Raw genomic sequence first — 26,221 nt, 5'->3', positions numbered from 1 at the left:
AGACGAGTCTGTAAACAGCAACAGGCAGAGCTGCGGTGCGCCGATGGACGTATAGCGCCTGTACCTTCGAACTATAGGATAGGGGGCGTGTCCCAGCTGCAGCACACGGACCCTCCATTACAGGAAAGCCGAGCAGCACACAGGTCGACTCTAGCAAGGGGTCGCTTCGCAGGTTTTATAGAACAACACTTAACTTTCCCTGCCGAAACATCTGCGAAAGCTGCCGCGCATCTCTCTGCACTCCCTGTCTGCTCAACTCGTTGGCGTCGCACGCAGCTAGAGACCAGGAGAGGTAAGTTACCAGTTAACTTTCAAGGAACTTTTGGCAAAGTCACCGTGACCCTTAGTTCACCTCGTTACAGTCAGCCAAATGCTTTTAGAGGCCTAGTAAAATGGCGTGGTGTCGGCCGGTCGGCCAGGCCGGATCCCCCCATACATTTATCAAGGTTTCATTTGTTGTCCACATGTTGTCAAGGTTCAATTGGGCCCTAAATTAAAGTAGGCTTTTACTGGTCTGGGTTTGCTCAACGGAGGCCTAGCAGGTTAAATGGAAACGTCATGTAGTTTATTACTGAACACAGTTTACATGTGGCTCATCAGGCTTGTTATTTCAAACTGCTTCATTGCAGCTTTTACTAGGTTTCAATGGACTAGGCTACTCTGCACCAAGACTGCACGTACTGGAATTAAATCCAGATTTAATATGATAATGTTTTCTGTAGCCTAGCACGGTACTAACCCATATGTTTCAAGGTGTTTTCAGTCTGTTTCACATGGTAGCTGAATAGCTAAATGATTGTTCATTTCTGCAGGGAATCAGCTGTAGATTGTTTTATTGTCGAGATTAAGGGGGCGGGGACTGACAGCGCGAGCCTACAGAAGCGTGCGAGCGCAGGAACGCAGCAGCAGCAACAGCAGCAGCAGCAACAACATGGCGGCCTCCCTACTGAGGATCGGACGGCTCGGAGCCCTGAAGGTAACACCGTGTACTTTCTCTCTTAAAACATTCTTCGTAGCTTGTAACCTCGTGTAAATGGGCTGAAAAGGTTTCCGAGACCCGGTAGATGATCGAATGAAATGCATGTCGCTGAACTGTCCAAAATAGCGCCTGGAAAAAGCAATGAAGTTGGGATGCGCGAGGAAATCAAGAGACTTGAATGAAAGTTAATGTGACGCTGAACGGCTCGAGTCGAGGGTCAAATACTAATGCAACCTCTCTGTTTGATAATTCATACACCTTATATTAATACATTAGCTTTACATTCAAACACTAGTCTTACGTATTCATTATATTTTTGAATTTCATTATTCAAACCGAGACACTGGGCCATGAGTATCCAAGTTTCTCTAATCCAATTCCGTTTCTTCTCAACAAGCTCAAACTTTAGGTTTGTATCACAGTTTTTTAGATCTATTTATAGCTATTAAATTGGCGATTTGTGTAATATTTATTTGTGCGTCAACGCCAGCTTTGGGACTCCGTAGTCGACTGAGCCACGGAAAGGATCGGGACTCCACTCCGAAACTCAGAGCACCAACTTCTCAACTCGAAAGCGGCCGGTTCTCAAAATGCAGAATTAAAGGAGTCCTAGAATTCAAAACCACATTCACCTTGTTACTGTTGAATTTAGGCTGCGAGCAGTGTCCAAAGGACAACACCAAAGACTTTACCGCGTCCCCCGCCTGCTTTCGTATGCAAATTGGGAAATAGAAACAGCCGTGTTGAAATGCTCCAATCTGAACAGAGCTCAGATAACACGTAATAGGCGCCCATCCCCCTGCAAACTGCAGACTGCAAAGGCGCTCAATGACTGAAGTGCGAGTTAAAGCTATCACCTGGCACGTGGGAGCTGGGCTGTCCCTCCGATGTCTGTCTCGTTTATGGTGCCTTCATGTGCTATGGTAATCATGGTAAATACCAAAAGCCGACGTGAGAAATGCTCATGAACACCCTCTCATGTGGTAGACCTAGCCTATTTCCCACTGGGCAACTCGTAGAATATTTTGATGGACGAGTTGCCGAGATGAGAGAACCTCTGACCTTTTCAAAATAGCATAGAGCAACGGAGGAGTTGTGAATGGTAGCATATGCACTACTAAACAGTTTTTGCTACTGTTATCAGATTGTTTTTATAGCCTATACAATGTTGTGTCATTGACAATTGTAATATAATGCGTTAACACGGAGTGTAATTTTTTTAAAAGCCGTTATGGTTTGGTATTAGGCTACCTACTCAGTGTGACGCTAGCTAGCAGTAGATTCCTAGTGATAGTGGCAGGCAATTTACTAATTTCCCAACAGTATGACAACAAAAGCAGTTGAACACAACATGCTGGTAAATACCAGTTCACAATGGAAAATATAATATCTCCATAGCTCGTGAATGCAGCATTTTTAGACTTTGCACTTTGCCTGCCTCTTAGGCTTAGTTCACACTGGCAGTCGAAATCAGATGTCTTGCATATCCGATCAGAACCTGATCTTTCTGACTGACTGTTCTCATTGCATATTGCAAGCGATCACATCCGATCACATCCGATCTTGACGTGCAATGCTCAGATCCGATATAAATTACACACACCTGGATTCATTAGGTAGAGTTGTACACAACCAAGTCCTCATGGATGAAAGTGAATTTATTTTTTATATTTTCCAACTTATTATGCGTAGCCGCGGCGCAAATACCTCGTCACCCTTAACGTTACAGTTTTCCATGTTTCACCATAAAATGATGACTTGAGTCTGACGTCGGTTTTTGTTTTGCTGGTAGCCCTGGCGCACGCGCTGAATCAATCACTTCCGTCACTCAGAATTACGTTGCAATTGTTTGTCGCAGTGCAAATGACGAAAGGGGCACGTTGAAATCCTATTCAAGTGGTTCGACTGTTCAGATCGAGTCATATCCGATAGTAAGCTATATTGAAACCACCTTCGTATGTGGTGCAAATCAGCATTGGAAAAATCGCATTTCATGCGGTTTTGTGCCGTTCAGACTACCCACAATTCAAGCTAGATACAATCCAGATAAGCAAAAAATCGGATTTCGACTGTCAGTGTGAACTAAGCTTAAGATTAGAGCCAGTCTCAATCACGATGTGTGGGAGGGGATGTCGGTCTCAATCACGATGTGTGGGGATGTCCGTCTCAATCACGATGTGTGGGAGGGGATGTCGGTCTCAATCACGATGTGTAGGGATGTCAGTCTCAATCACGATGTGTGGGAGGGGATGTCCGTCTCAATCACGATGTGTGGGGATGTCACCAGTCACCAGAAGAACCCTCTCACTGCTACATGAAATGGAAACGGCTATTCTGTTCACCCGACCGCATTGTCATTACCATCTGCTACGCAATAGGCGACCAATATAGGCTACCCTACATACAGTATACAGAGGTCAGTGTAGGCTATAGGCTACCCTACATACAGTATACAGTGGTCAATATAGGCTACCCTACATACAGTATACAGAGGTCAGTGTAGGCTATAGGCTACCCTACATACAGTATACAGTGGTCAATATAGGCTATAGGCTACCCTACATACAGTATACAGTGGTCAATATAGGCTACCCTACATACAGTATACAGTGGTCAATATAGGCTATAGGCTACCCTACATACAGTATACAGTGGTCAATATAGGCTACCCTACATACAGTATACAGTGGTCAGTGTAGGCTATAGGCTACCCTACATACAGTATACAGAGGTCAGTGTAGGCTATAGGCTACCCTACATACAGTATACAGTGGTCAATATAGGCTATAGGCTACCCTACATACAGTATACAGTGGTCAATATAGGCTACCCTACATACAGTATACAGTGGTCAGTGTAGGCTATAGGCTACCCTACATACAGTATACAGAGGTCAGTGTAGGCTATAGGCTACCCTACATACAGTATACAGTGGTCAATATAGGCTACCCTACATACAGTATACAGTGGTCAATATAGGTTATAGGCTACCCTACATACAGTATACAGTGGTCAATTTAGGCTATAGGCTACCCTACATACAGTATACAGTGGTCAATATAGGCTACCCTACATACAGTATACAGTGGTCAATATAGGCTACCCTACATACAGTATACAGTGGTCAGTGTAGGCTATAGGCTACCCTACATACAGTATACAGTGGTCAATGTAGGCTATAGGCTACCCTACATACAGTATACAGTGGTCAATATAGGCTACCCTACATACAGTATACAGTGGTCAATATAGGCTATAGGCTACCCTACATACAGTATACAGTGGTCAATATAGGCTACCCTACATACAGTATACAGTGGTCAATATAGGCTACCCTACATACAGTATACAGTGGTCAATATAGGCTATAGGCTACCCTACATACAGTATACAGTGGTCAATGTAGGCTATAGGCTACCCTACATACAGTATACTGTGGTCAATATAGGCTACCCTACATGCAGTATACAGTGGTCAATATAGGCTACCCTACATACAGTATACAGTGGTCAATATAGGCTATAGGCTACCCTACATACAGTATACAGTGGTCAATATAGGCTATAGGCTACCCTACATACAGTATACAGTGGTCAATATAGGCTACCCTACATACAGTATACAGTGGTCAATATAGGCTACCCTACATACAGTATACAGTGGTCAATATAGGCTACCCTACATACAGTATACAGTGGTCAATGTAGGCTATATAGGCTACATCTACAGATTTACAGTGGTCAGTGTATAGGCTAGCCTACACAGATATACAGTGTTCAATTTAGGCTATATAGGCTACAGCTACAGATATACAGTGGCCAGTGTATAGGCTACATACAGATATACAGTGGTCAGTGTATAGGCTACCCTACACAGATATACCGTGGTCAGTGTATAGCCTACATCTAGATATACAGTGGTCAGTGTATAGGCTACATCTACAGCTACAGATATACAGTGGTCAGTGTATAGGCTACATACAGATATACAGTGGTCAGTGTATAGGCTACATACAGATATATAGTGGTCAGTGTATAGGCTACATCTACAGATATACAGTGGTCAGTGTATAGGCTACATACAGATATACAGTGGTCAGTGTATAGGCTACATACAGATATACAGTGGTCAGTGTATAGGCTACCCTACACAGATATACCGTGGTCAGTGTATAGCCTACATCTAGATATACAGTGGTCAGTGTATAGGCTACATCTACAGCTACAGATATACAGTGGTCAGTGTATAGGCTACATACAGATATACAGTGGTCAGTGTATAGGCTACATACAGATATATAGTGGTCAGTGTATAGGCTACATCTACAGATATACAGTGGTCAGTGTATAGGCTACATACAGATATACAGTGGTCAGTGTATAGGCTACATACAGATATATAGTGGTCAGTGTATAGGCTACATCTACAGATATTATAGTGGTCAGTGTATAGGCTACATCTACAGATATATAGTGGCCAGTGTATAGCCTACATCTAGATATATAGTGGTCAGTGTATAGGCTACATCTGCAGATATACAGTGGTCAGTGTATAGGCTACATCTGCAGATATACAGTGGTCAGTGTATAGGCTACATCTGCAGATATACAGTGGTCAGTGTATAGCCTACATCTGCAGATAAACAGTGGTCAGTGTATAGGCTACAGCTACAGATGTACAGTGGTCAACGGATAAACTAGCCTTCATCTATAGTAGGGTTTTCCATCAGGTGCCTGTTTAAAAAGCATACAAATCTTATGTAGTGGAGGTCAGCATGGCATGTTACTGCTAACATAACAGCCTTGTTAATTAGCATTGCACACTTATGCTACTGCTAACATAACAGCCCTGTTGATTAGCATTGCACACTTATGCTACTGCTAACATAACAGCCCTGTTGATTAGCATTGCACACTTATGCTACTGCTAACATAACAGCCCTGTTGATTAGCATTGCACACTTATGCTACTGCTAACATAACAGCCCTGTTGATTAGCATTGCACACTTATGCTACTGCTAACATAACAGCCTTGTTAATTAGCATTGCACACTTATGCTACTGCTAACATAACAGCCCTGTTGATTAGCATTGCACACTTATGCTACTGTTAACATAACAGCCCTGTTGATTAGCATTGCACACTTATGCTACTGTTAACATAACAGCCCTGTTGATTAGCATTGCACACTTATGCTACTGCTAACATAACAGCCCTGTTGATTAGCATTGCACACTTATGCTACTGCTAACATAACAGCCCCTGTTGATTAGCATTGCACACTTATGTTACTGATAACATAACAGCCCTGTTAATTAGCATTGCACACTTATGCTACTGCTAACATAACAGCCTTGTTAAGTAGCATCAGAGAGGGTTAAAGCGGAGCGAGAGGCGCAAACGTTCGATCATTTCCGAAAGAAAATGGCGGAAAAACAAACTTCAAGTTCACCTCCAGGTCTATAAAGAGGCACTCCGCAAATACAATCTTGAGGTATGTAAGGCAAGGCAATGTTATTTCTCTGATCTAATAAACAAAAACATAAATAATTCCCGTACATTATTCCTGATGGTTGGAAAGCTCACTGATCCACCATCCCAGCTGCCCTCAGAACTGCTCTCAAGCGGGTCATGTGATGAATTTGCCTCTTTTTTCAAAAACAAAATTGAGAACATCAGATCAAATATTGATTCTCAATCACAGTCTGCTCAATGTCCTGAACCAGCCATTTTCAGGTATAACAAACCCCTCATGACAGAGTTCAGCCTGATAGACATCGGTACTCTAGAAAAAACCTTAAGGAGCCTAAACTCCTCCACCTGCAGTCTAGATATAATTCCCACAAACTTTTTAAAAGATATTGCTCACCTACTATCAGACAATATACTAAAAATTGTGAACTTGTCACTACAATCAGGAATCTTCCCTGAATCCCTGAAAATGGCGGTTGTAAAGCCTCTGCTCAAAAAGAAAAGTCTAGACTCATCAGTATTAAATAACTATCGACCCGTATCCAACCTGCCTTTTATTGGGAAACTTATTGAGAAAGTGGTTTTTAATCAGTTAAACACATTTTTAACAGAAAATAACTGCTTTGATCCCTTTCAGTCAGGCTTCCGGGCCAATCATAGTACTGAAACAGCTCTCATAAAGGTCCTGAACGACATACGCCTCAACTCAGACTCTGGCAAAACTTCAGTACTTGTATTATTAGACCTCAGCGCAGCCTTTGATACAATTGATCATAGCATACTCATACGCCAACTAGAACACTGGGTTGGACTTTCAGGCAGCGTGATTAACTGGCTGAAGTCCTATCTGCAGGACAGATCTTTCTTTGTTGCCCTTGGCAACTACACCTCAGCTCCAGCACCCCTGACGTCAGGTGTCCCCCAAGGGTCGATCATAGGGCCACTTCTTTTTAATCTTTACATGCTTCCACTGGCTCACATTATAAAGAACACTCAGGTGTCATATCACAGTTACGCAGATGACACACAACTTTATTTAGCCCTATCACCCACTGACAAGGATCCTCTTGGCTCACTCAGTGACTGCCTAGACCAAATAAATAGCTGGATGTCACAACATTTTTTACAATTAAACAAAGAGAAGACCGAAGTGATTTTATTTGGGGGGAGGGGGGAAAGAGACAAAATGGCCACACTTTTTAGGGCAAAGGGGCTTGAAGTTAAGTCTAAAGTCAGAAACCTTGGAGTTTTAATCGATAGTGACCTCAACTTTGAGGATCACATGAGAGCTGTAACCAGGACATCTTTTTATCACCTAAAAAACATTGCCAAGTTGAGAGACCTCATGTCCCAGTCTGACCTGGAAAAGCTTGTCCATGCTTTTATTTCAAGTCGACTAGACTACTGTAACGGTCTCTTCACAGGACTCCCAAAAAAGACTCTCAGACAACTTCAGCTAGTCCAAAATGCTGCAGCACGAGTCCTAACAAAGACAAGCAGAAGAGAACATATCACCCCTATTCTTAAGTCCTTGCATTGGCTGCCCGTTACTTTTAGAATAGATTTTAAAGTACTGCTACTGGTTTTTAAAGCATTACATGGGATGGGGCCAACATACATATCAGACATGTTTACTTTTTACACCCCCTTCAGACATCTTAGATCAGAGAAAAGACAGTTATTATGCACACCCTCTACTCACTCCAAACAGGGGGAAGCTGCTTTTAGTTATTATGCTGTCCAGATATGGAACAGACTGCCTGATCACATTAAGAATGCCCCAACCATTGCCAATTTTAAAACCCAATTGAAAACCACCCTCTTTTCTATAGCGTTTCCAGCCTGTTTTTAACTGATTTTTATTTGTATTTCTTATTTTTTAGTTTTGGTTTTATCCCTATTTCTTACTTTGTTTTAAGCTATTAGCCTCTTTTTATTGGTTTTATGATTTTTATTTTCATGTCTAATGACTTTTACCTAATTTTATTAGCCTCTTTTTATTGGTTTTATGATTTTTATTTTTCATGACTTTTACCTAGTTTTATTCATCATTTTAATCTTTCTTTATTCTTATTATTATTAGTGGTGTGTTTTATTACTGTGATATGTTCTAAGTGATATGTGTTATAGGCTACATTTTATTTTGAGGTAATGCCTTAACTGTGTAAAGCACATTGTGTCTACCAGGGGTATGAAATGCGCTATATAAATAAATTGCCTTGCCTTGCCTTGCCTAGAGATGCACGATATATCGGCGGCCGATATATTATTGGCCGATAAGTGACATTTTTAAAATATTATTATCGGTCCGATAACAGAATTTCGGCCGATAATTTGCGCCGATATTTTTTAAAGCCCTAATTTCCCAACTACATAAGGCCCGTCTGGCTGCATGCTACTTGAGCTTGGTTGGCTACTTCTTCCTGAAAATAATGCCAGCTGTGTGGATGTATTTCACCATTCTAACAAGATCTGCGTTTAATCTATCTATGCAGCCCAAAATCCTCTCCTGAACGATCTTCATTTTAACCTAAGCAGAGAGCGAAACTCGGCCTACTCAGAAGTTTGAATTGTTTTGCGGGTGTGTTATGTCTGCACGTAGCCTACTGTCGCGCTAGTCGGGGACAAAATCCGTAGATAAGTAGTTCTAAGTGTTATATTTGCATTTCGTTCGGTTGGGTTTTGTAATATTACCGCTGCAGCACTGCATGTTGTGCGCAACAGAAGGTACTTTCACTGGACAGCACTCCGCTAATTTGGCCGTCTTTTTTTGCGGTTCGGCTGGAGGTGGCACATTGGGAATCTACACAAGATACAGTCCGAGGAGTTGCAGCTTTATTTAATTAACCGCTGCTAAAACTATACATACGTTTCCCACGAAACTCTGATTTGGTCGCTAGATTTGTCACAGCTTCTAGCCATATAGCCTCTCTGCATTGAGTGTTTACTCCATATGAGAACGACTCATGCACTGTCCCCTGCCACTCAAGCACTCGCACCTCAATGACGTCATGTTCACTTAAAGGAGCCACGCATAGGCCCAGGCTATTGCTGCTGTGACTGCTGTACCACTGAGGACTATTATGAGTTATGTCCATCACTGGTGGTACACAATTGCTGCAATTAAATTATGCATTAAATGTTCATTTTTATTTTTGAATTTTGAATTTATTTTTGAATATTTTTTCTCCAACAGTAATATCGGTTATCGTATCGGTATCGGCCACAACAAGCCAATAAATATCGGTTATCGTTATCGGCCCTAAAATTCCATATCGGTGCATCTCTAATTTCCGCGTTCTGTCTTCGCAAAGGGGAGGGGGGCTAAATCCCCCTTTAAGCAGACCTGTTAACATTCGAACTGAACTGCTTGCCAATCTGACAGAGATCGATATCCCACTATGACGTCTTTGCGACACGCCTCTTTAAGCAGACCGGAACTGTTCGAATTTTGCTTCCATAGAGATGCATTACGTTGCTCTATCTTGTCAATAAATAAGGATCTTTGTTAGCATTGCACACTTATGCTACTGCTAACATAACAGCCCTGCTAAGCATTGCACACTTATGCTACTGCTAACATAACAGCCTTGTTAATTAGCATTGCACACTTGTGCTACTGCTAACATAACAGCCCTGATAATTATGTAGGCAAGCATTGCACACTTATGCCAAGACTGGTGGAGTCACATTGTTGCAAACAAGTTATTCAATTATTATTGAACTCAAGCTGAACATAAAGCTTTGCAGCTTTGTTATTCAGTAAGCTTAGCAATACACATATAGCCTTACCTTAAAACAGCTGTTAAGTTATTCAGTAAGCTTAGCAATACACATATAGCCTTACCTTAAAACAGCTGTTACGTTTGCAGGTGACACTTACAGCTCCAAATGAGTCCTGTGTAAGTGGTAGTAGGCTGATGCAGTTTGATATTTTAAGTCCTCTATATTTAATATAATATTACATTTAAAGTAATCTCTGGCACTGCACAACACTGGAGCAGAACTTACACACACCAACACCAACTTACTGAATTAATATGGAGCAATAGTCGCTCTCAATCAGGGCTCTACGCTTACTTTTTTCCCCAGGAACACACGTGCCCATAAGTTAAAAAGTTTAGGAGCACAGAAAAAGAAACGGGGGCACAAGTATGTTTTCGTTTTGAATGTTTATTACGGTGCAGAGCTTACACACACCAACACCAACTTACTGAATTAATACGTTCACACTCTTCAGTAACTAGTTCAAAGTTCAGTTCACACACGTGCAAAGTGAACTGTTCACTGTTTCTAGTGTCACTCGACTTCTCAGGACAAAATAAATTCCGTAACTTTTAATTGGACATCAACAGTGACGTTCGTCGTTCATTTCCCATAATCTGAGCGAATTCACGTTCAAATTCATTATTTACAAATGTGTTGCATTCAGTTCAGCGTTCACAGAAAAATGAACGTGTTCAATGAACGCGTTCTTTTGAACTCGTTCATGCACAACACTGTTGGCCAGTCTATGGTTAGACCCGAGTCACAGCTTTTCACGCTGTTTTAATGTTTGACACACTTTAAAACTTTGTATTGCCTGCTTTGCGGAGCTTTACGTGCGTTTTTACATTTTAGAACGTTTAACTCGCGTTGCGTCTGTGCGCAGTGCTTAATTTTGGGCTGCAAGAAGCACTCACACGTGTGTCTGTTTTGTTTTCCTCGTCCGCATACCGAAATATTTGCTCGCAAATGCGAGTGAAATGGGCGCACTGTAGAGCCCTGGTCTCGATGACCATATCATCACAGACCTGCTGGGTTCCACCCTGCCGATCCCCAATAAACACAATACACCTCATAACGCATCTAACACTGACCACTTCAAACATCCCAAACACTCCTGACATTGTAATTGTAAATGAGGCTATAATATCTGTATTTATCTTTGGAGATGAGTGGCTAGTTTTATCAATGTGCTTATATGAAGTGTGTGTGTCAGTGTGTCCAGCTGGAGACATGGTTTATAGTGTGTGTGTGTGTGTGTGTCCGTGTCCAGCTGGAGACATGGTTTATAGTGTGTGTGTGTCCAGCTGGAGACATGGTTTATAGTGTGTGTGTGTGTGTGTGTGTGTGTGTGTGTCCAGCTGGAGACATGGTTTATAGTGTGTGTGTGTGTGTGTGTGTGTGTGTGTCCGTGTCCAGCTGGAGACATGGTTTATAGTGTGTGTGTGTCCAGCTGGAGACATGGTTTATAGTGTGTGTGTGTGTGTGTGTGTGTCCAGCTGGAGACATGGTTTATAGTGTGTGTGTGTCCAGCTGGAGACATGGTTTATAGTGTGTGTGTGTCCAGCTGGAGACATGGTTTATAATGTGTGTGTGTGTGTGTATGTGTGTCCAGCTGGAGACATGGTTTATAATGTGTGTGTGTGTGTGTGTTCAGTGTGTGCAGCTGGAGACATGGTTTATAATGTGTGTGTGTGTGTGTGTGTGTGTGTGTGTGTTCAGTGTGTGCAGCTGGAGACATGGTTTATAATGTGTGTGTGTGTGTGTGTGCAGTGTGTGCAGCTGGAGACATGGGCGTCTCTCAGAAGGGCTCCAGCGGCTGCGTTCAGCTCCAAGTCTGGAGACAAGAAGTCCAAGAAAAAGTCAAGTGAGTTCCGTGTGTGTGTGTGTGTGTTCTGCCATTCAGTGAAGGTCGTTTTCTCCCACAGAGAGTTCTTCATGCCCAATGAGCTGCTCCACAGGGCTCGGCTGGATTCCCTCAGTTAAATGAGTGTGTGATTCTGGTACCCTCTCATGCACAGCCCAAGTCCTAACCCTTTATCACTAGCCACCATTTCCTCAGGGGCAGTTAGAGTGCAGCCGTGGCCTACTGGTTAGGGCTTCGAGCTTGTAACCGTAGGGTTGCTGGTTCGATCCCCGACCAGTCCACGGCTGAAGTGCCCTTTTAGCAAGGCACCTAACCCCTCATTTCTCCCCGAGTGCCGCTGTTGAGCAGGCAGCTCACTGCTCTGGGTTAGTGTGTGCTTCACCTCAGAAGACCTTGTGAGGAGGCAGAAGCCATGAAGAGATCGAGGGGAAGCCGAAGCCATGAAGAGATCGAGGGGAAGCCGAAGAGATCTGGGTAAAAGACTGACGAGAGATTTGGGTAGACCGACAAGATCGTGGGTAGACTGAGTAGATTTGGGTGGAAGACTGAGTACACTGTGGGGAGGCTGAAGAGCTGGTGTGAAGGCTGAAGACCATGAAGTGATCGAGAAGAATCCATGAAGAAACCAGGAGGAGGCTGAAGACCATGAAGTGATCGAGAAGAATCCATGAAGAAACCAGGAGGAGGCTGAAGACCATGAAGTGATCGAGAAGAATCCATGAAGAAACCAGGAGGAGGCTGAAGACCATGAAGAGATCGAGAAGAAGCCATGAAGAAACCAGGAGGAGGCTGAAGACCATGAAGAGATCGAGAAGAAGCCATGAAGAAACCAGGAGGAGGCTGAAGACCATGAAGTGATCGAGAAGAATCCATGAAGAAACCAGGAGGAGGCTGAAGACCATGAAGTGATCGAGAAGAATCCATGAAGAAACCAGGAGGAGGCTGAAGACCATGAAGGGATCGAGAAGAAGCCATGAAGAAACCAGGAGGAGGCTGAAGACCAAGACAAGCAGGAAATATGAGAGCCTTTAGTGAGACATCAAGTATATACAATACTATATATACAAGCTAAGAACAAAGCTGCGCTATCTTTATACGATCACTGACCTGTTGAGAAACTAAGAACAAAGCCTGGCCCATCTATGCTCTCTGCACAAGACGTTTAGTGATGTCAGTCCCCCTGTTAGGATGCTGGAGAATATGTTGTTAGAATGTGTTGTTTGCTACATTGTTTCTCCCCTTTGTGTTATAGCTTCACAATATTTTCAGTCATAATTCTTTGCTGTCAGAGATTTCATGTCTGTACGCAAGTGAGGATGATGAGGGAGTGAAACGGTGTGTGAAACCCTCTCAAAACCCTCTTCTGCCAAGCTGCTTGGAGGCCACATTGTTGGCTGATGGAGCTGGGCCCATACGACCCAGTTGAGCTGCATTAGAATCAAAATTTCATGTCAAAATGAGTGTTCTGATCTAAGGTATTTTGTGTTCTGCAGAGAGACAGCTCTGTCTCTGTACTGAGGACACATTTCTGCATATTTCTTCTCCTCTACTGGTGGTACAAAAGGTTGAGTTTAACCTCTGAGTGATTTGCTTTGACTGGATACTTGTCTGGCTTAAGCCGCCTTCACATTGGCACAGTAGATACGGCTGCGAAACGGCCGGAAGTCATTCATTTCCTATGGAGATTCGCAGACCGTATGCGAATGGGTCCGAACAGTGCGGTGCGAAAAAAATCGAGTCCGTTGGTCATCCGCATGCGTTAAAAAAATTGAACTCGTACGACAGCAACGGACGGTTCCTATCCGAAGGAAGTTAGCGTTGCTATGGTACTGATAAACAAATTGAATATCTATCTTTTATAATGTCATATTACATGCTTTTAAACGATAAAGTTTAAAACAAAAGTCATCGAAAAGGAACGTGTATGATCCATAGTGGTGCACAAGCCCATCTTGTGAAAAATAAAATGAACGGTTGATGTAAAATAAATAATTATTTCCAAACGAAGTTTTTTGTCATGTCACTGTCTTACATGGTCTCTTAACACTATTAGGGCAGTTAGACAATTAATTTAGAAATAAAATAGCACTATGTACATTTTACTCCCAAACTCGAAAAGCCTCCGACACTTCCAACGGTCAAGTCCGACGTCTGACGGGGGAGCACTGCGAATCACGGAGTGCCAATGTGAAGGCTGCTTTAGTGGAGGAAAAAGAACGCAATTGATGTCATATTGCCATTTTCACATACTCATAGTATTAATCTTATTAGATGAGGAAACTAGATATGTTGGTCAACTTCCTTTTTTTCCATGACCAAGACGAGACTGTCAATATTAATGCACATTATTATTAGACAAAAGGGACGAGATGCGAGAAGTCATTTTTGAGTTTAAAATGAAGAGAACACCAAATATCTAACTGTTACGCCTGCAAAATATTCTGAATGAGTTTCCTGTAGGCTAGGCTACATGCTGTTGGTGTGACTCTGGCTGCAACACCAAATTACCAGTGTAGTCACAGAAAGACTTCAGTAAAACGACACGTGGAAGATAAGGTCCCATATCTCTTGGCTATCATGCTCCATCTTCACAGATGGAAACTGCTTGAGTGTTGAGGTTAATCACATGTTAAAATCATTTTCTTCGGGAGCCAAGTGGAGAATGGGACCAGTGGCCTTTAAACTGTTTAGTTATAAGTCTCTTTAGATCATATCCATAGCAACAAGGCCCACAGGCAACAGTTTAAACTGTTTAGTTATAAGTCTCTTTAGATCATTTCCATAGCAACAAGGCCCACAGTTTACTGCATAACCTGAAACAGTCATCACTAGCCGGGCCTCTGATAATAGCCAGTGGCGTGGTTGATTTGGACAAATAAAGGCCGGTACCCAAATATAAGCCGGGGTAATAATTGCCTGCCAAAAGTCGTTTAGCCTACACCAGTGCTTCTCAACCTTTGTGAGTAACACTTTAAGAGTAGCCTTTTACTTTGTGTCTAAAGAACACATTTTACAACAGTAGCCTAAGAAATAAAGGCCTGCCTCGAATAAAAGCCTGCCCCAAATAAAGGCCTATGCTTTGCGCAGCCTAACTAAATGAAAAACCCTGCCCCAAATAAAGGCCTATGCTTTGCGCAGCCTAACTAAATGAAAAACCCTGCCCACAATTTGAGGATTTACGGTATATTTAGATTTCTAGCTCATTGAAATAATGGCGGGACTTATTGAGAACAGCTTAAATTCCTTCATGACCCCAATAGTGTCCATCGCTGGTCAGGCCACAGTGCTGGCGCCCCCACTGGCCATGTGCTGCTGGTGCACCCTGAGCTGTGCTGCGGCTCCAGAGTGGGTGGGCTTGTGAAGCGTCAGTGAGGAATAAGGAAAAAAAGTTGTGAATAAACTCGTGTGTTTACCCTCCTCTTCCCTGACCGTCCTAGCAGAAGTCTCTGCGCAGACCTACTTTGACCTAGAGAAAATGGTCCAGCACAGAACGCTCGTGGATTTCCCCAAGAAGGAGACGGTAGTGGCTGCGGCCGAAGCAGCAGTCAAGTCACCCGTGTCTGAGCCCCCTGCCGAGGCCACCGCTCCTGCTGCTGCCGCCCCCATCGCTGAACCAGTCGCAGAGGCAGCACCAGTCGTTGAAGCTGCTGCCCCAGTGGTTGAAGCTGCTGCCCCAGTGGTTGAAGCTGCTGCCCCAGTCGTTGAAGCTGCTGCCCCAGTGGTTGAAGCTGTCACAGAAACTGCCCCAGTGGTTGAAGCTGTCGCAGAAACTGCCCCAGTGGTTGAAGCTGTCGCAGAAACTGCTGCCCCAGTGGTTGAAGCTGCTGCCCCAGTCGTTGAAGCAGTCGCAGAAGCTGCCCCAGTGGTTGAGGCAGTTGCCGAAGCTGCTGCCCCAGTCGTTGAAGCAGTCGCAGAAGCTGCCCCAGTGGTTGAGGCAGTTGCCGAAGCTGCTGCCCCAGTCGTTGAAGCAGTCGCAGAAGCTGCCCCAGTGGTTGAGGCAGTTGCCGAAGCTGCTGCCCCAGTCGTTGAAGCAGTCGCAGAAGCTGTTGCAGAAGCCGCCCCAGTGGTTGAAGCAGTTGCAGAAGCTGCCCCAGTCGTTGAAGCTGTCGCAGAAGCTGTTGCAGAAGCCGCCCCAGTGGTTGAAGCAGTTGCAGAAGCTGCCCCAGTCGTCGAAGCTGCTGCCCCAGTGGTTGAAGCTGTCGCAGAAGCCGCCCCAGACGTCGAAGCTGCTGCCCCAGTGGTTGAAGCTGTTGCAGAAGCAGTCGCAGAAGCCGCCCCAGTGGTTGAAGCAGTCGCAGAAGCTGCCCCTGTTGCTGAGGCAGAAGCCCCAGTTGTTGAAGCAGAAGCTGCCCCAGCTGTAGAAGCTGCCCCAGCAGCAGACGCCCCAGCTGTAGAAGCTGCCCCAGCAGTAGAAGCTGCCCCAGCAGTAGAAGCTGCCCCAGCTGTAGAAGCTGCCCCAGCAGCAGACGCCGTGGTTGCAGAAGAGGTGGAAGCCCCAGTAGAGGCAGTAGCACAAGCGGTGGCTGAAGCAGCGGCTGAGGCGCCTGCTGAAGTTGCCCCAGCTGCCGAGGAGCTGGTGGACGCCGCTGCAGATGGTACACCCCTCTCTCACACACACACACACACACACACATTCTCGCCTGCACGCGTCATGGTATCCACACAGCCCTTCCTTTGTCTTTCACTTACCCTTTGTTGGGATCCACCCACTCTGCCTATATCTGTTTCCACATTTCCCTTAGGAGGTTAGTAATCCCTGCTCTCCTGAGGAAATTAGGCCAAATCCCCTCACTCCTAAAGAGGGATTGTCCTGAGTTAGTAATCCCCTCACTCCTGAGGAGGGATTATCCTGAGTTAGTAATCCCCTCACTCCTGAGGAGGTTAGTAATAGTTAGTAATCCTCTCTCTCCTGAGGAGGTTAGGCCTAATGCGGCTCCCCACTCAGGTTGACCTCTTAAGTTTGACCCACTGAGGCTTCTCCTCTTAGGCCTTGTTGTTTTTTACATCCTCCAGTTGTCATTCTTGCAGACCTCCCCTGCAGTGCTCCAAGAACCAATCACATTCCAGTGTGTTCAGAAATCCCTCTGTGGTCTCGGTCCCATTAGGCCCTGCTCAGGGCTTCTTGACCTTGACCTTCTTGACAAGATCGTGACCTGTAGAATGATGGCAGTTCCATGCCCCTGACTGTGACCCTTATAAGGACTGAGTAAACAACTAACAACTTTAAACAACTAACAAGTGTTCAGAATGATCAAGACTTTCTTCCTGTATCAATGTACCACAAGAGAATGTGATTGGTTCTTCCACCCCATCAATACAATCTGCCCAGATGGTGATCATGCTTCCTCACCAGTCTAGCACCTCTACCCCTGATCTGCTTATTCTACCCCTGATCTAGCAGCTGTACCCCTGATCTAGCAGCTCTACCCCTGATCTGCTTATACCACCCCTGATCTAGCAGCTCTACCCCTGATCTGCTTATACCACCCCTGATCTAGCAGCTCTACCCCTGATCTAGCAGCTCTACCCCTGATCTGCTTATACCACCACTGATCGCCACCATTGCTTACCTGCTCCATATACACGCACCATTGGTCACGCAACACCCTTACCTGCTCCCTACACGCAACACCACTGGTCATGCAACACCCTTACCTGCTCCCTGTACACGCAACACCATTGGTCACGCAACACCCTTACATGCTCCCTAGACGCAACACCCTTACCTGCTCCCCTGCTCCCTACACGCAACACCCTTACCTGCTCCCTACACACAACACCACTGGTTACGCAACACCCTTACCTGCTCCCTGTATACGCAACACCATTGGTCACGCAACACCCTTACCTGCTCCCCTGCTCCCTACGCGCAACACCCTTACCTGCTCCCTACACGCAACACCACTGGTCACGCAACACCCTTACCTGCTCCTTACACGCAACACCACTAGTCACGCAACACCCTTACCTGATCCCTACACGCAACACCACTAGTCACGCAACACCCTTACCTGATCCCTACACGCAACACCACTGGTCATGCAACACCCTTACCTGCTCCCTGTATACGCAACACCACTGGTCATGCAACACCCTTACCTGCTCCCTGTACATGCACTTTTGGGCACGCAACACCGCTACTGGTCATTCCTCACTTATTCCACGCCATGCTCCCTGCTGGTCATTCCACCTTAACTGGTCATTCCACTCCCTTAACTGGTCATTCCATGCTCGCTACTGGTAATGTTTTGCTGCATGTCAGCACATCATGTCTGTCGCATGTTGCCATGGCAATGCTTCACTGTGCAGCCATGGTCACGTCATGGGGTCATGCATGCTCTCCTGCCTGGGGTCATGGGGTCATGCCTGCTCTCCTGGGGTCACACCTGATTGCACACCTGGGGTCACACCTGCTTCATGCTTGCGCTCTAATCAGGCCTCTTCCCCCTGCTGTTATCATTGAAGCTGCTGTTTGTCTCTCGGCCTCTGCGGTGGCCATCCCTCCTCCCTCTCTCTGTTGGTTTTAGCGCCCCCTACTGTCCTGAGTATGTTCTATACTATATTATATTATTTGGTGTTTATTCTTTTCTGTGCCGAATTGGCCAGCAGTGGGATAATGTTAATGCTAAAACCTGTACAGCTAATGTTAAATTCTGAATCCCTGGTTGATGGAAGTTGAACCTGTACAGCTAATGTTAAATTCTGAATCCCTGGTTGATGGAAGTTGAATCTGTGTCCGCAGTGCTACTGCTAATGTTAAATGTAAATGTTAAGTGTGAAATGTGTTAAAGGTAATGTTAACGCTTAAAGGTAATGTTAACGCTTGACTGAAGCCTTGTACCATGTGCTACTTCCTTTGTACCATGTGCTACTTCCTTTGCGTGTTCTTAGCCCTGATATATTGTGCACTTTCTGTAGCCCTGGAATATTCTGATGATGCCTTGTTCAGCCCTACAGCTCTGTGTGTTGTGTGTGTATAATGCCTTCATATAGTCTTGATGTTGTAATGCCTTCATATAGTCTTGATGTTGTAATGCCTTCATATAGTCTTGATGATGTAATGCCCTGTAGCCCTGTAGGGTCCCTCTCCTCTCCTCTCCTCTCCTCTCCTCTCGTCCTTCCCTGTTCTTGGTCTCTACTACCCTGGAGTCACACGATAACAGCAGTCTGTTATCTCCTGGTCTCTTTGCCCACTGTGTGTGTGTGTGTGTGGAATATGGATGCCACTCTTGATGCTGTCTCCACTCTTGATGCATGAATTCTATATTCTTCTGTGTGTGTGTGTGTGTGTGTGTGTGTGTGTGTGTGTGTGTGTGTGTGTGTGGTACTACAGGGGTGTGTGGTAATTAACTGTTGTCTGTCTGCTTGCAGTGGGCATGGACCCCATTCAGAAGCTCTTCCTGGATTCCATTCGCCAGTATTCTACACAGAGCCAGTGAGTGTCTTTATCTCTCTTTTTCTTTCCATCTATCCCTCTGTCTAGCTCTCTCCCCATCTATCTCTATCTCTCTGTCTTTGAACGGGACCAAAAAATAATAGTTATCTCTCCATTGACTCCATTTTTCGCGATTTAGGTCCAATGGACCGGAAGTAGATGCGCGTCACTTAGGTTCCCTGTTAGACGTTAGGCGTATTCCGAGTTCGGATGCAGACCTCGCAGTGAGACCTTTCATTCTTACTCATTAAAATGAGCATGATGGCTGACGAAATAAATTGATATGATGTAGATTAAATATACCACTGTTGTCATACAGTTAACAGCCCTGCGTTATAGCACATTAATTAAATATCAAGTGTTTTCCGTGTGTATATTTAACCAACAGCATAAAATAGCAGAATATCAAAACGTTTTCAGTAGGCTAGCCTGCCGCTGTTCCAGAAATCACAAATAAGAAGGTATCCCTTCCATATCTGTTCATTTTAATACATTCTAAGGTAAGGACCAAAGATTCTACAACAGAGCAAGATGGATCACTTTTGACTAGCTCAGGTGTCGTCCCAGACGATCTTGCTCCACTAAAGAATCTTTGGTAAGGAGGCAGAACGAGACCCCTGTCATAATCGTCATAGGGAGATTCCTTCCAAACGGCCCCATCACATCCTTGAACTGACGTCATGGGGTGGGATCCAGCCGGTTGCAGGCGTTTAAAAGCAGATGCAGGGAACTGCGAAACTTGGCTGTACGCGTCTTCATCCCACGGGTTTTGAGTGACGTGACATGGTCACATTTTTGTGACATGTTCATAACATTTCTTCCAGTCGAAGAACACGTCTAACCAGCATGCACTGCATATTACGCAAATTACGTTTCTGTTTGCATCTGACTGCATCCGACTTGACGAGTCGAGTGGCTGTACCAAATATAGTTAAAGGGATTATCCGGAGTAAAATGCACTTTAGATCAATTTACGGATGATTGGGAGTACATACGTTGAGTTGACATCAAAATCATGTCATTTGGATGTGTTTTGAGAGTTCGATTTTACCGTTTTTTAGCCAAAAACTCGTTAGCCTGGAAGTGAACCGGGCATGTCCATTCGCCGCTACAAAACGCTATTTTTATACCTACTCTACTGTTCCAAACAACATTACACTTACGTGATAGTGAGTAGAGGGTCTCTAAAGCCAAACCGAAGTATCCCCAGGTCTTTATGTGGTCGGATATGTAAAGACGTCACTTCTCTGGACCAATGAGGGAACAGGAAATGGTCGAAGGAAAATCCATGAAGCATCCGCGCAATGTTTGAGACATTGATTATAACCCCTGTTGAATCCTAATAAAGCTGACTCCGCCAAATATGAAAAGGTTTAGTTCTAAGTAACATTATTCTCAGGGCTCAGGCTGGGGACCCATATGTGCCTTCGAAACTAACATTATGTATTATCCGGGATCAGGCTTATGTGGGCCATACAGGCCTGACCATTACTAGTTTACTGTGTATGCTCACCAGTCATTCTTACCGACCCCGTATCGCTTAGGAATATGCTGAGGGTCTAATCTCCTCCACAGCCGGTTAATTCGGGCGGTTCCCATACGCAATCATTGTTACTAGTTCTGTAAAGGATTCAGGGGCTGCCTCGCTGACTCGGACCGCTATACTCATCAAAACGAGCTGAGCGACAATCACATGCTATGCACAGAGGGTTCTGGCTGTGCTAGGATGTGATTACTCGATTCAGACATCGTAGACAAAACAGCCCACCGCTTCATAATACTACAGTCAATTTCAAAGACCGCTTGCCCTTTCCAGTGGTTAGCTCCTACAGTGGTGGTAGCTATACCCTAGCCATCCATTACGCTAGCACGTTACCTAGCACCGGACACAGCCGCATAAGTCCATAGTGGCTACGCGGATCAGCATAACAATTTATTTGTCAGGTACAAGTTAAGTCATTCAATATATTACAGAAGTACATCTAAATACAAAGTGTGAAAGTTACTTAAACAGGTTCAAGAAATACTCAGGCTAAGATACAAAACAGTCAGAGAATGAAAATACATTACCAGCTCAGAGGATTGAAGACTAACATACCTACCTGTGGGAGTATCTGGCAACAGAATAACTCCTCGACTAATGGGTAGATTTCCCTTTTATAGGTCACTCAGTTTGTGACAGGTTAAGGACATTTGAGAGTAGTCACATGTTTGGAGGTCGACAAGTTAAGGGTTATTCCTTTAGGGATCACATGGGGGATGCTATGGGTGAGACTGAGTTCATTGTTTCCTTCAGTGCTAATCAAATACGACATCACAACGTACACTGCATTTGCATTGTCTGTGGGACAGAGACCATTGTGTTCCTCAGTGGGTATCAGTTAAGACAAATACATTGTATTTACATTTCTTGCTTCCAAGTTAGTTTCTCATGTGAAAAGGTAAAAGGTTACTCAAAGTTGCTGTAGTAGTGACATTTTAGTAGCTAATCCAGAGTTCATATGATTGAAAATAATGTCATCAGCCTGAGAATTGGGATCCTTACAGATAGAAAGTCCAGAATGAATTTAATCAAGCCAGTATCTTTCCGGAAATGTCGCTGTTGCAGCTGGGGAACACTTTAGCAACACTTCAGAAAAACTTCTGGACTCAACGTATGTACTCCCATATCATCCGTAAATTGATCTAATGTGCATTTTACTCTGGATAATCCCTTTAAGGGCAGAGCCAAGATGAAGCCACTTCCTGGAACCCGAATCGCAAGAGGGGGGGTCAAACTTCCCCTTTATGCAGAGCAAAGGCAGAGACTGTTCCATTGAAGTCTATGGGCATAGATCAGAATTTCATCACATATGCTATGATTTGGTTCTCTAGAGTTAGGAATGTGAATTTTGGGCATGGATTCATGACCCACAAACCCTTCTGACTATTTCAAGTACCTTATTAGCATTTTTGAGCATTCCAGTCTGGAGAAAATTGACTATCAGGTGTGGCCGTTATTTATTCTGCTGCTGCTTGCCGGTTGCTACGTACGATTTACCTTGACACATTTGTTACCTTGGCAACACATTTGCCAGCCAGCTGAACCAAATTCTGCTATGTAAGCTAACGATGATCAGGTGGCGCTGGGGTATCTTATGCCCCTTTTCCACATTTTCGTAACGGTACGGCACGGCACGGTACGACTCTACCCTGATTGGGAGCATTTCCACTGCGGATTGAAGGGTGGACCCGTTACAATTTTTAGTACCTACTCTTACCTGTTTCAGAGGTGGGTCTAGTCGGGACTAGTCGATACTAAAATGTCACGTGAACAGTGCTGTCCACTGATTGGTCAGATAAAACAACGTCATATGCGCGACAAAGCTCGGGGATCTTGACCAGTGCCAGCCACGCCACCAGTTTTATCTGCTTGACTTGCTAGCTCGATGAGTTGCGAAACGATAATAGCAACACCGGACACTCTCCACTCGTTCCGCTTGGACCATGCATTTAATTAGCCTACCTTTCACTGCCTTCACGTCTGCCATTGCCAGGCTCCAAAACTGTCTTCATAACAGCACTTTGCAATCAGTATTAAAACAGCTATGCAAAGTTAAAACCAACTAGCGAAATGCTAATCGCGATCAGCATGCCATTTGAACTGCAAGTTAGTTTAGCCTATCCTCATAACGAGACCTGGCTGGACGTAGTTTGTTGAACAGATGATAATCAGTCAAATCCTGACCCCCTGGCTTTAACAATCTTTGGTGACCTGTAACCATGCTGACTGTTTGACCTCTGACCCTGTTGTTGCCAGGGCGACCGGTGAGATGGTGGATGCGGGCCCCGAGTACCAGAAGGCGGTGGCGGAGGAGGTGGCCAAACTGCAGCGCCTCTACGGGGGCGGAGACCTGGACGCCTTCCCAGAATTCACTTTCCAAGGTGCGCCATCACCACGGCAACACACCCCATCATCACCACACACACACACCACCACACACATCACCCCATACCCAAACATCACCACACACACACACACACACACCACCCCATACCCAAACATCACCACACACACACACACACACACCACCCCATCACCATCACACACACCACCTCATCACCACCCCACACACGCAACACCCCATCACCATCACCACCACCACACACACACAACACCATCATCACCACCACCACACACGCACAACACCATCATCACCACCACACACACACGCACAACACCATCATCACCACCACCACACACACACAACACCATCATCACCACCACCACACACACACAACACCATCATCACCACCACCACACACACACAACACCATCATCACCACCACACACACACAACACCATCATCATCACCACCACACACACACAACATCATCACCACCACACACACACACACACAACACCATCATCACCACCACACACACACACACACACACACCATCACCACCACTGCAACCTCCACACACCAACACAATCATCATCACCACCACACACACACACCATCACCACCATGAATTGAGAATGAAACCAGCTAATTAGCTAACAGCTAATAACTGACATAAAGCATGCCAAACTCTTAGTATGTTAAGGGTATAGTGTTGACATGGGGTTATTTGAATTCCAAAGGCTATGGGGACTTTATCAGGGTGCATAGTGTCCTGGATCCATGAAATAACTGGCCTTTAAAAATAAAAATAAAAATCTATGGGAATTCAACATGGGCGTTCCAATACTTATGACCCCCTGTATTTTAAGGAAAACATTTATTTATTTACAATACATTATTCATTCACAGAGAAAATGAATGTCCTTAAAAGTTGAATAGTCTCATTGTTTCATTTAAGGCATTAAGATACATTTCCAAAAGATGATTTTATCAGTGTGTCATATAGTGTCTCAGTTCACTCTCATGGTGTCTCAGTTCAGTGTCTCATGGTCTCTTCTCTTTCTCTTTCAGAGCCCAAGTTTGATGAAGTAGCCGCCAAGTAAACACCATTCTCCTCCTCTTCCTCGTCCTCCTCATCCTCCTCTTCCTCTTCTGCCCAGCCCCAGGACTGTACTGTCTCAGAGGAACTCTTAGTTTCATTTCTATGTGAGAACCTGATGGCCTTTTAGCCAAGAACTCTTTAACAGACAAACACACTCACACACTCCTGATGAGGGACCAGGAGGCCTTTTATCAGTAGCCATAGCAACACGCACCTCCCCTCCACACACCACACTCACACACACACACACACTCACACTCACACACACACACACACACACTCTCTCTCTCTCTCGTGGAAATGTGATGGCCTTGTTGCTTGTGAAGGGATTTGCTCCAGCAGGGAGGGGTGTTGGCCCCCGCCTGCAGCCTCAGCGTACTGCCACAAGAGGGCGCCAGTGGGGCAATAGAGTCTACTGTCTGGAAATGAAACGTCTGTACGCAAATAAAGTCTACTGTGAGCCACTCTGTCCGAAGGTGTGTCTTCTGTTAGCCAGTCAGTCATGTCACTCGATGCTAAACTATGCTAAACTATTTAGCACCATGATGCTAAATATACAAGTTGATCCACAAATCTGATCAATCAATATCATTCAAATTTAGAGTTGTCTTGCAAAAGGGCCCCTGTTCTGTCTGTTTAGAGTTTAGGTTTTAAACGGGTTTGGAAGCTATAACTTCACATCAGTCACTGAACCACACGTTTCACATCAGCCACCAAACGACACGTTTCACACCAGCCACTAAACTGTAACTTTACAGCGCAGCCTTTAAAAATCCACTACCTCATAACTACATGCTCTTTACAGTGCTGCCTTTATAAACAAGATAACTTTACATGCTCTTGACAGTGCACCCTTTCTTATGTTGGGATGTTTGGTCCCTTCTAACTTCATCTCTGTTTGGATCCTAATGAATGCATTGGGCTAGCCAAGTGCTATCAAAGTTGCGCCGCGCGCCAGAGCCAGTGAGTGCACGCATTGAAACGTGAGCGGTATGTATCAACTCGTCTTAATTGAGGGAATAACATAGTTTAATATGAAAAAACGGTGAAGTGTTCCTTTAACAGTGAGGTCAGACAACTTAACCAATTCTGAACTGTCCAGGACACACACACACGCCATGTTTCAGTTATCAGTTGAAAATCCAGTTTACTAGATTTTAGGGGTTTGCAACAAATTCTGCGACATGTCGAATTTTGTGACTAGAGCAGGGTTTTCAAAGCGGGTGCCGAGACGCATGCTCAGGGGTGCCGTGGAATAGTCCAAGTCTACAGTATGTTGACAATAGACCTATCAAAATATCTAATATAAACCATCACTCCTGTGGTTGATTAACAGTGGGGTAACATATGTTGACAATAGACCTGTCAAAATATCTAATATAAACTATCACTCCTGTGGTTGATTGATATGTTGACGATAGACCTGTCAAAATATCTGATATAAACTATCACTCCTGTAAAGAGGTAAGTCTGTGGCCCCGTACACACGTAGCCGGGTATCTGCTTAACCGAAGGTATTTGTCTACGTTTGGACCTGTCATCCACATGACAACGCATATAACCGAATGTTTAAAAAAAACTCCGGATAAAGTGGAGATCTGCGAATTCTCCGGTTATAAATTGACGTGTAGCCAGAGATTACCGGAGATCTGCGGTTTCGAACGTCAGAATTTGCGCCAAAACCACAACAAATCTGCTCTGACGTCAAACGTG

The 26,221-nt window shown here is 44.7% G+C and overlaps 1 protein-coding gene across 7 annotated transcripts; it reads left to right on the top strand.

The window, feature by feature from the left end:
• Positions 1-24,972, top strand: si:ch211-140m22.7 (uncharacterized protein LOC570370 homolog). 7 transcript variants are annotated; one of them, XM_062535485.1, is made up of 8 exons: positions 1-292; positions 813-976; positions 11,991-12,084; positions 15,522-15,704; positions 15,744-16,679; positions 19,456-19,519; positions 23,319-23,443; positions 24,478-24,972. In XM_062535485.1, exons 2-8 carry the CDS (start codon positions 932-934, stop codon positions 24,507-24,509), a joined length of 1,479 nt encoding a protein of 492 aa, XP_062391469.1. In that variant the 5' UTR covers positions 1-292; positions 813-931; the 3' UTR covers positions 24,510-24,972. The 7 variants fall into 7 exon arrangements, with proteins under 7 accessions (XP_062391469.1, XP_062391472.1, XP_062391471.1 ...); XM_062535488.1 differs by having other exon boundaries at positions 15,522-15,752; positions 15,846-16,679; XM_062535487.1 differs by having other exon boundaries at positions 15,522-16,464; positions 16,534-16,679.
• The last annotated feature ends 1,249 nt before the right edge of the window (positions 24,973-26,221 follow it).

Source organism: Sardina pilchardus, chromosome 4 (assembly GCF_963854185.1).
Source record: "Sardina pilchardus chromosome 4, fSarPil1.1, whole genome shotgun sequence".
Lineage (NCBI taxonomy): Eukaryota > Metazoa > Chordata > Actinopteri > Clupeiformes > Clupeidae > Sardina > Sardina pilchardus.
Note: the sequence above shows the minus strand (reverse complement) of the source record. Positions and strands in the feature narration are given on the sequence as shown.

Excerpts from the sequence above, each read along its gene's own strand:
- si:ch211-140m22.7 (XM_062535483.1), top strand. The coding sequence starts at position 932 with ATGGCGGCCTCCCTACTGAGGATCGGACGGCTCGGAGCCCTGAAG. Across the intron at positions 19,520-23,318 it reads CAGTATTCTACACAGAGCCA|GGCGACCGGTGAGATGGTGG; the intron begins GTGAGTGTCTTT and ends TGTTGTTGCCAG. Across the intron at positions 23,444-24,477 it reads CCCAGAATTCACTTTCCAAG|AGCCCAAGTTTGATGAAGTA; the intron begins GTGCGCCATCAC and ends TTTCTCTTTCAG.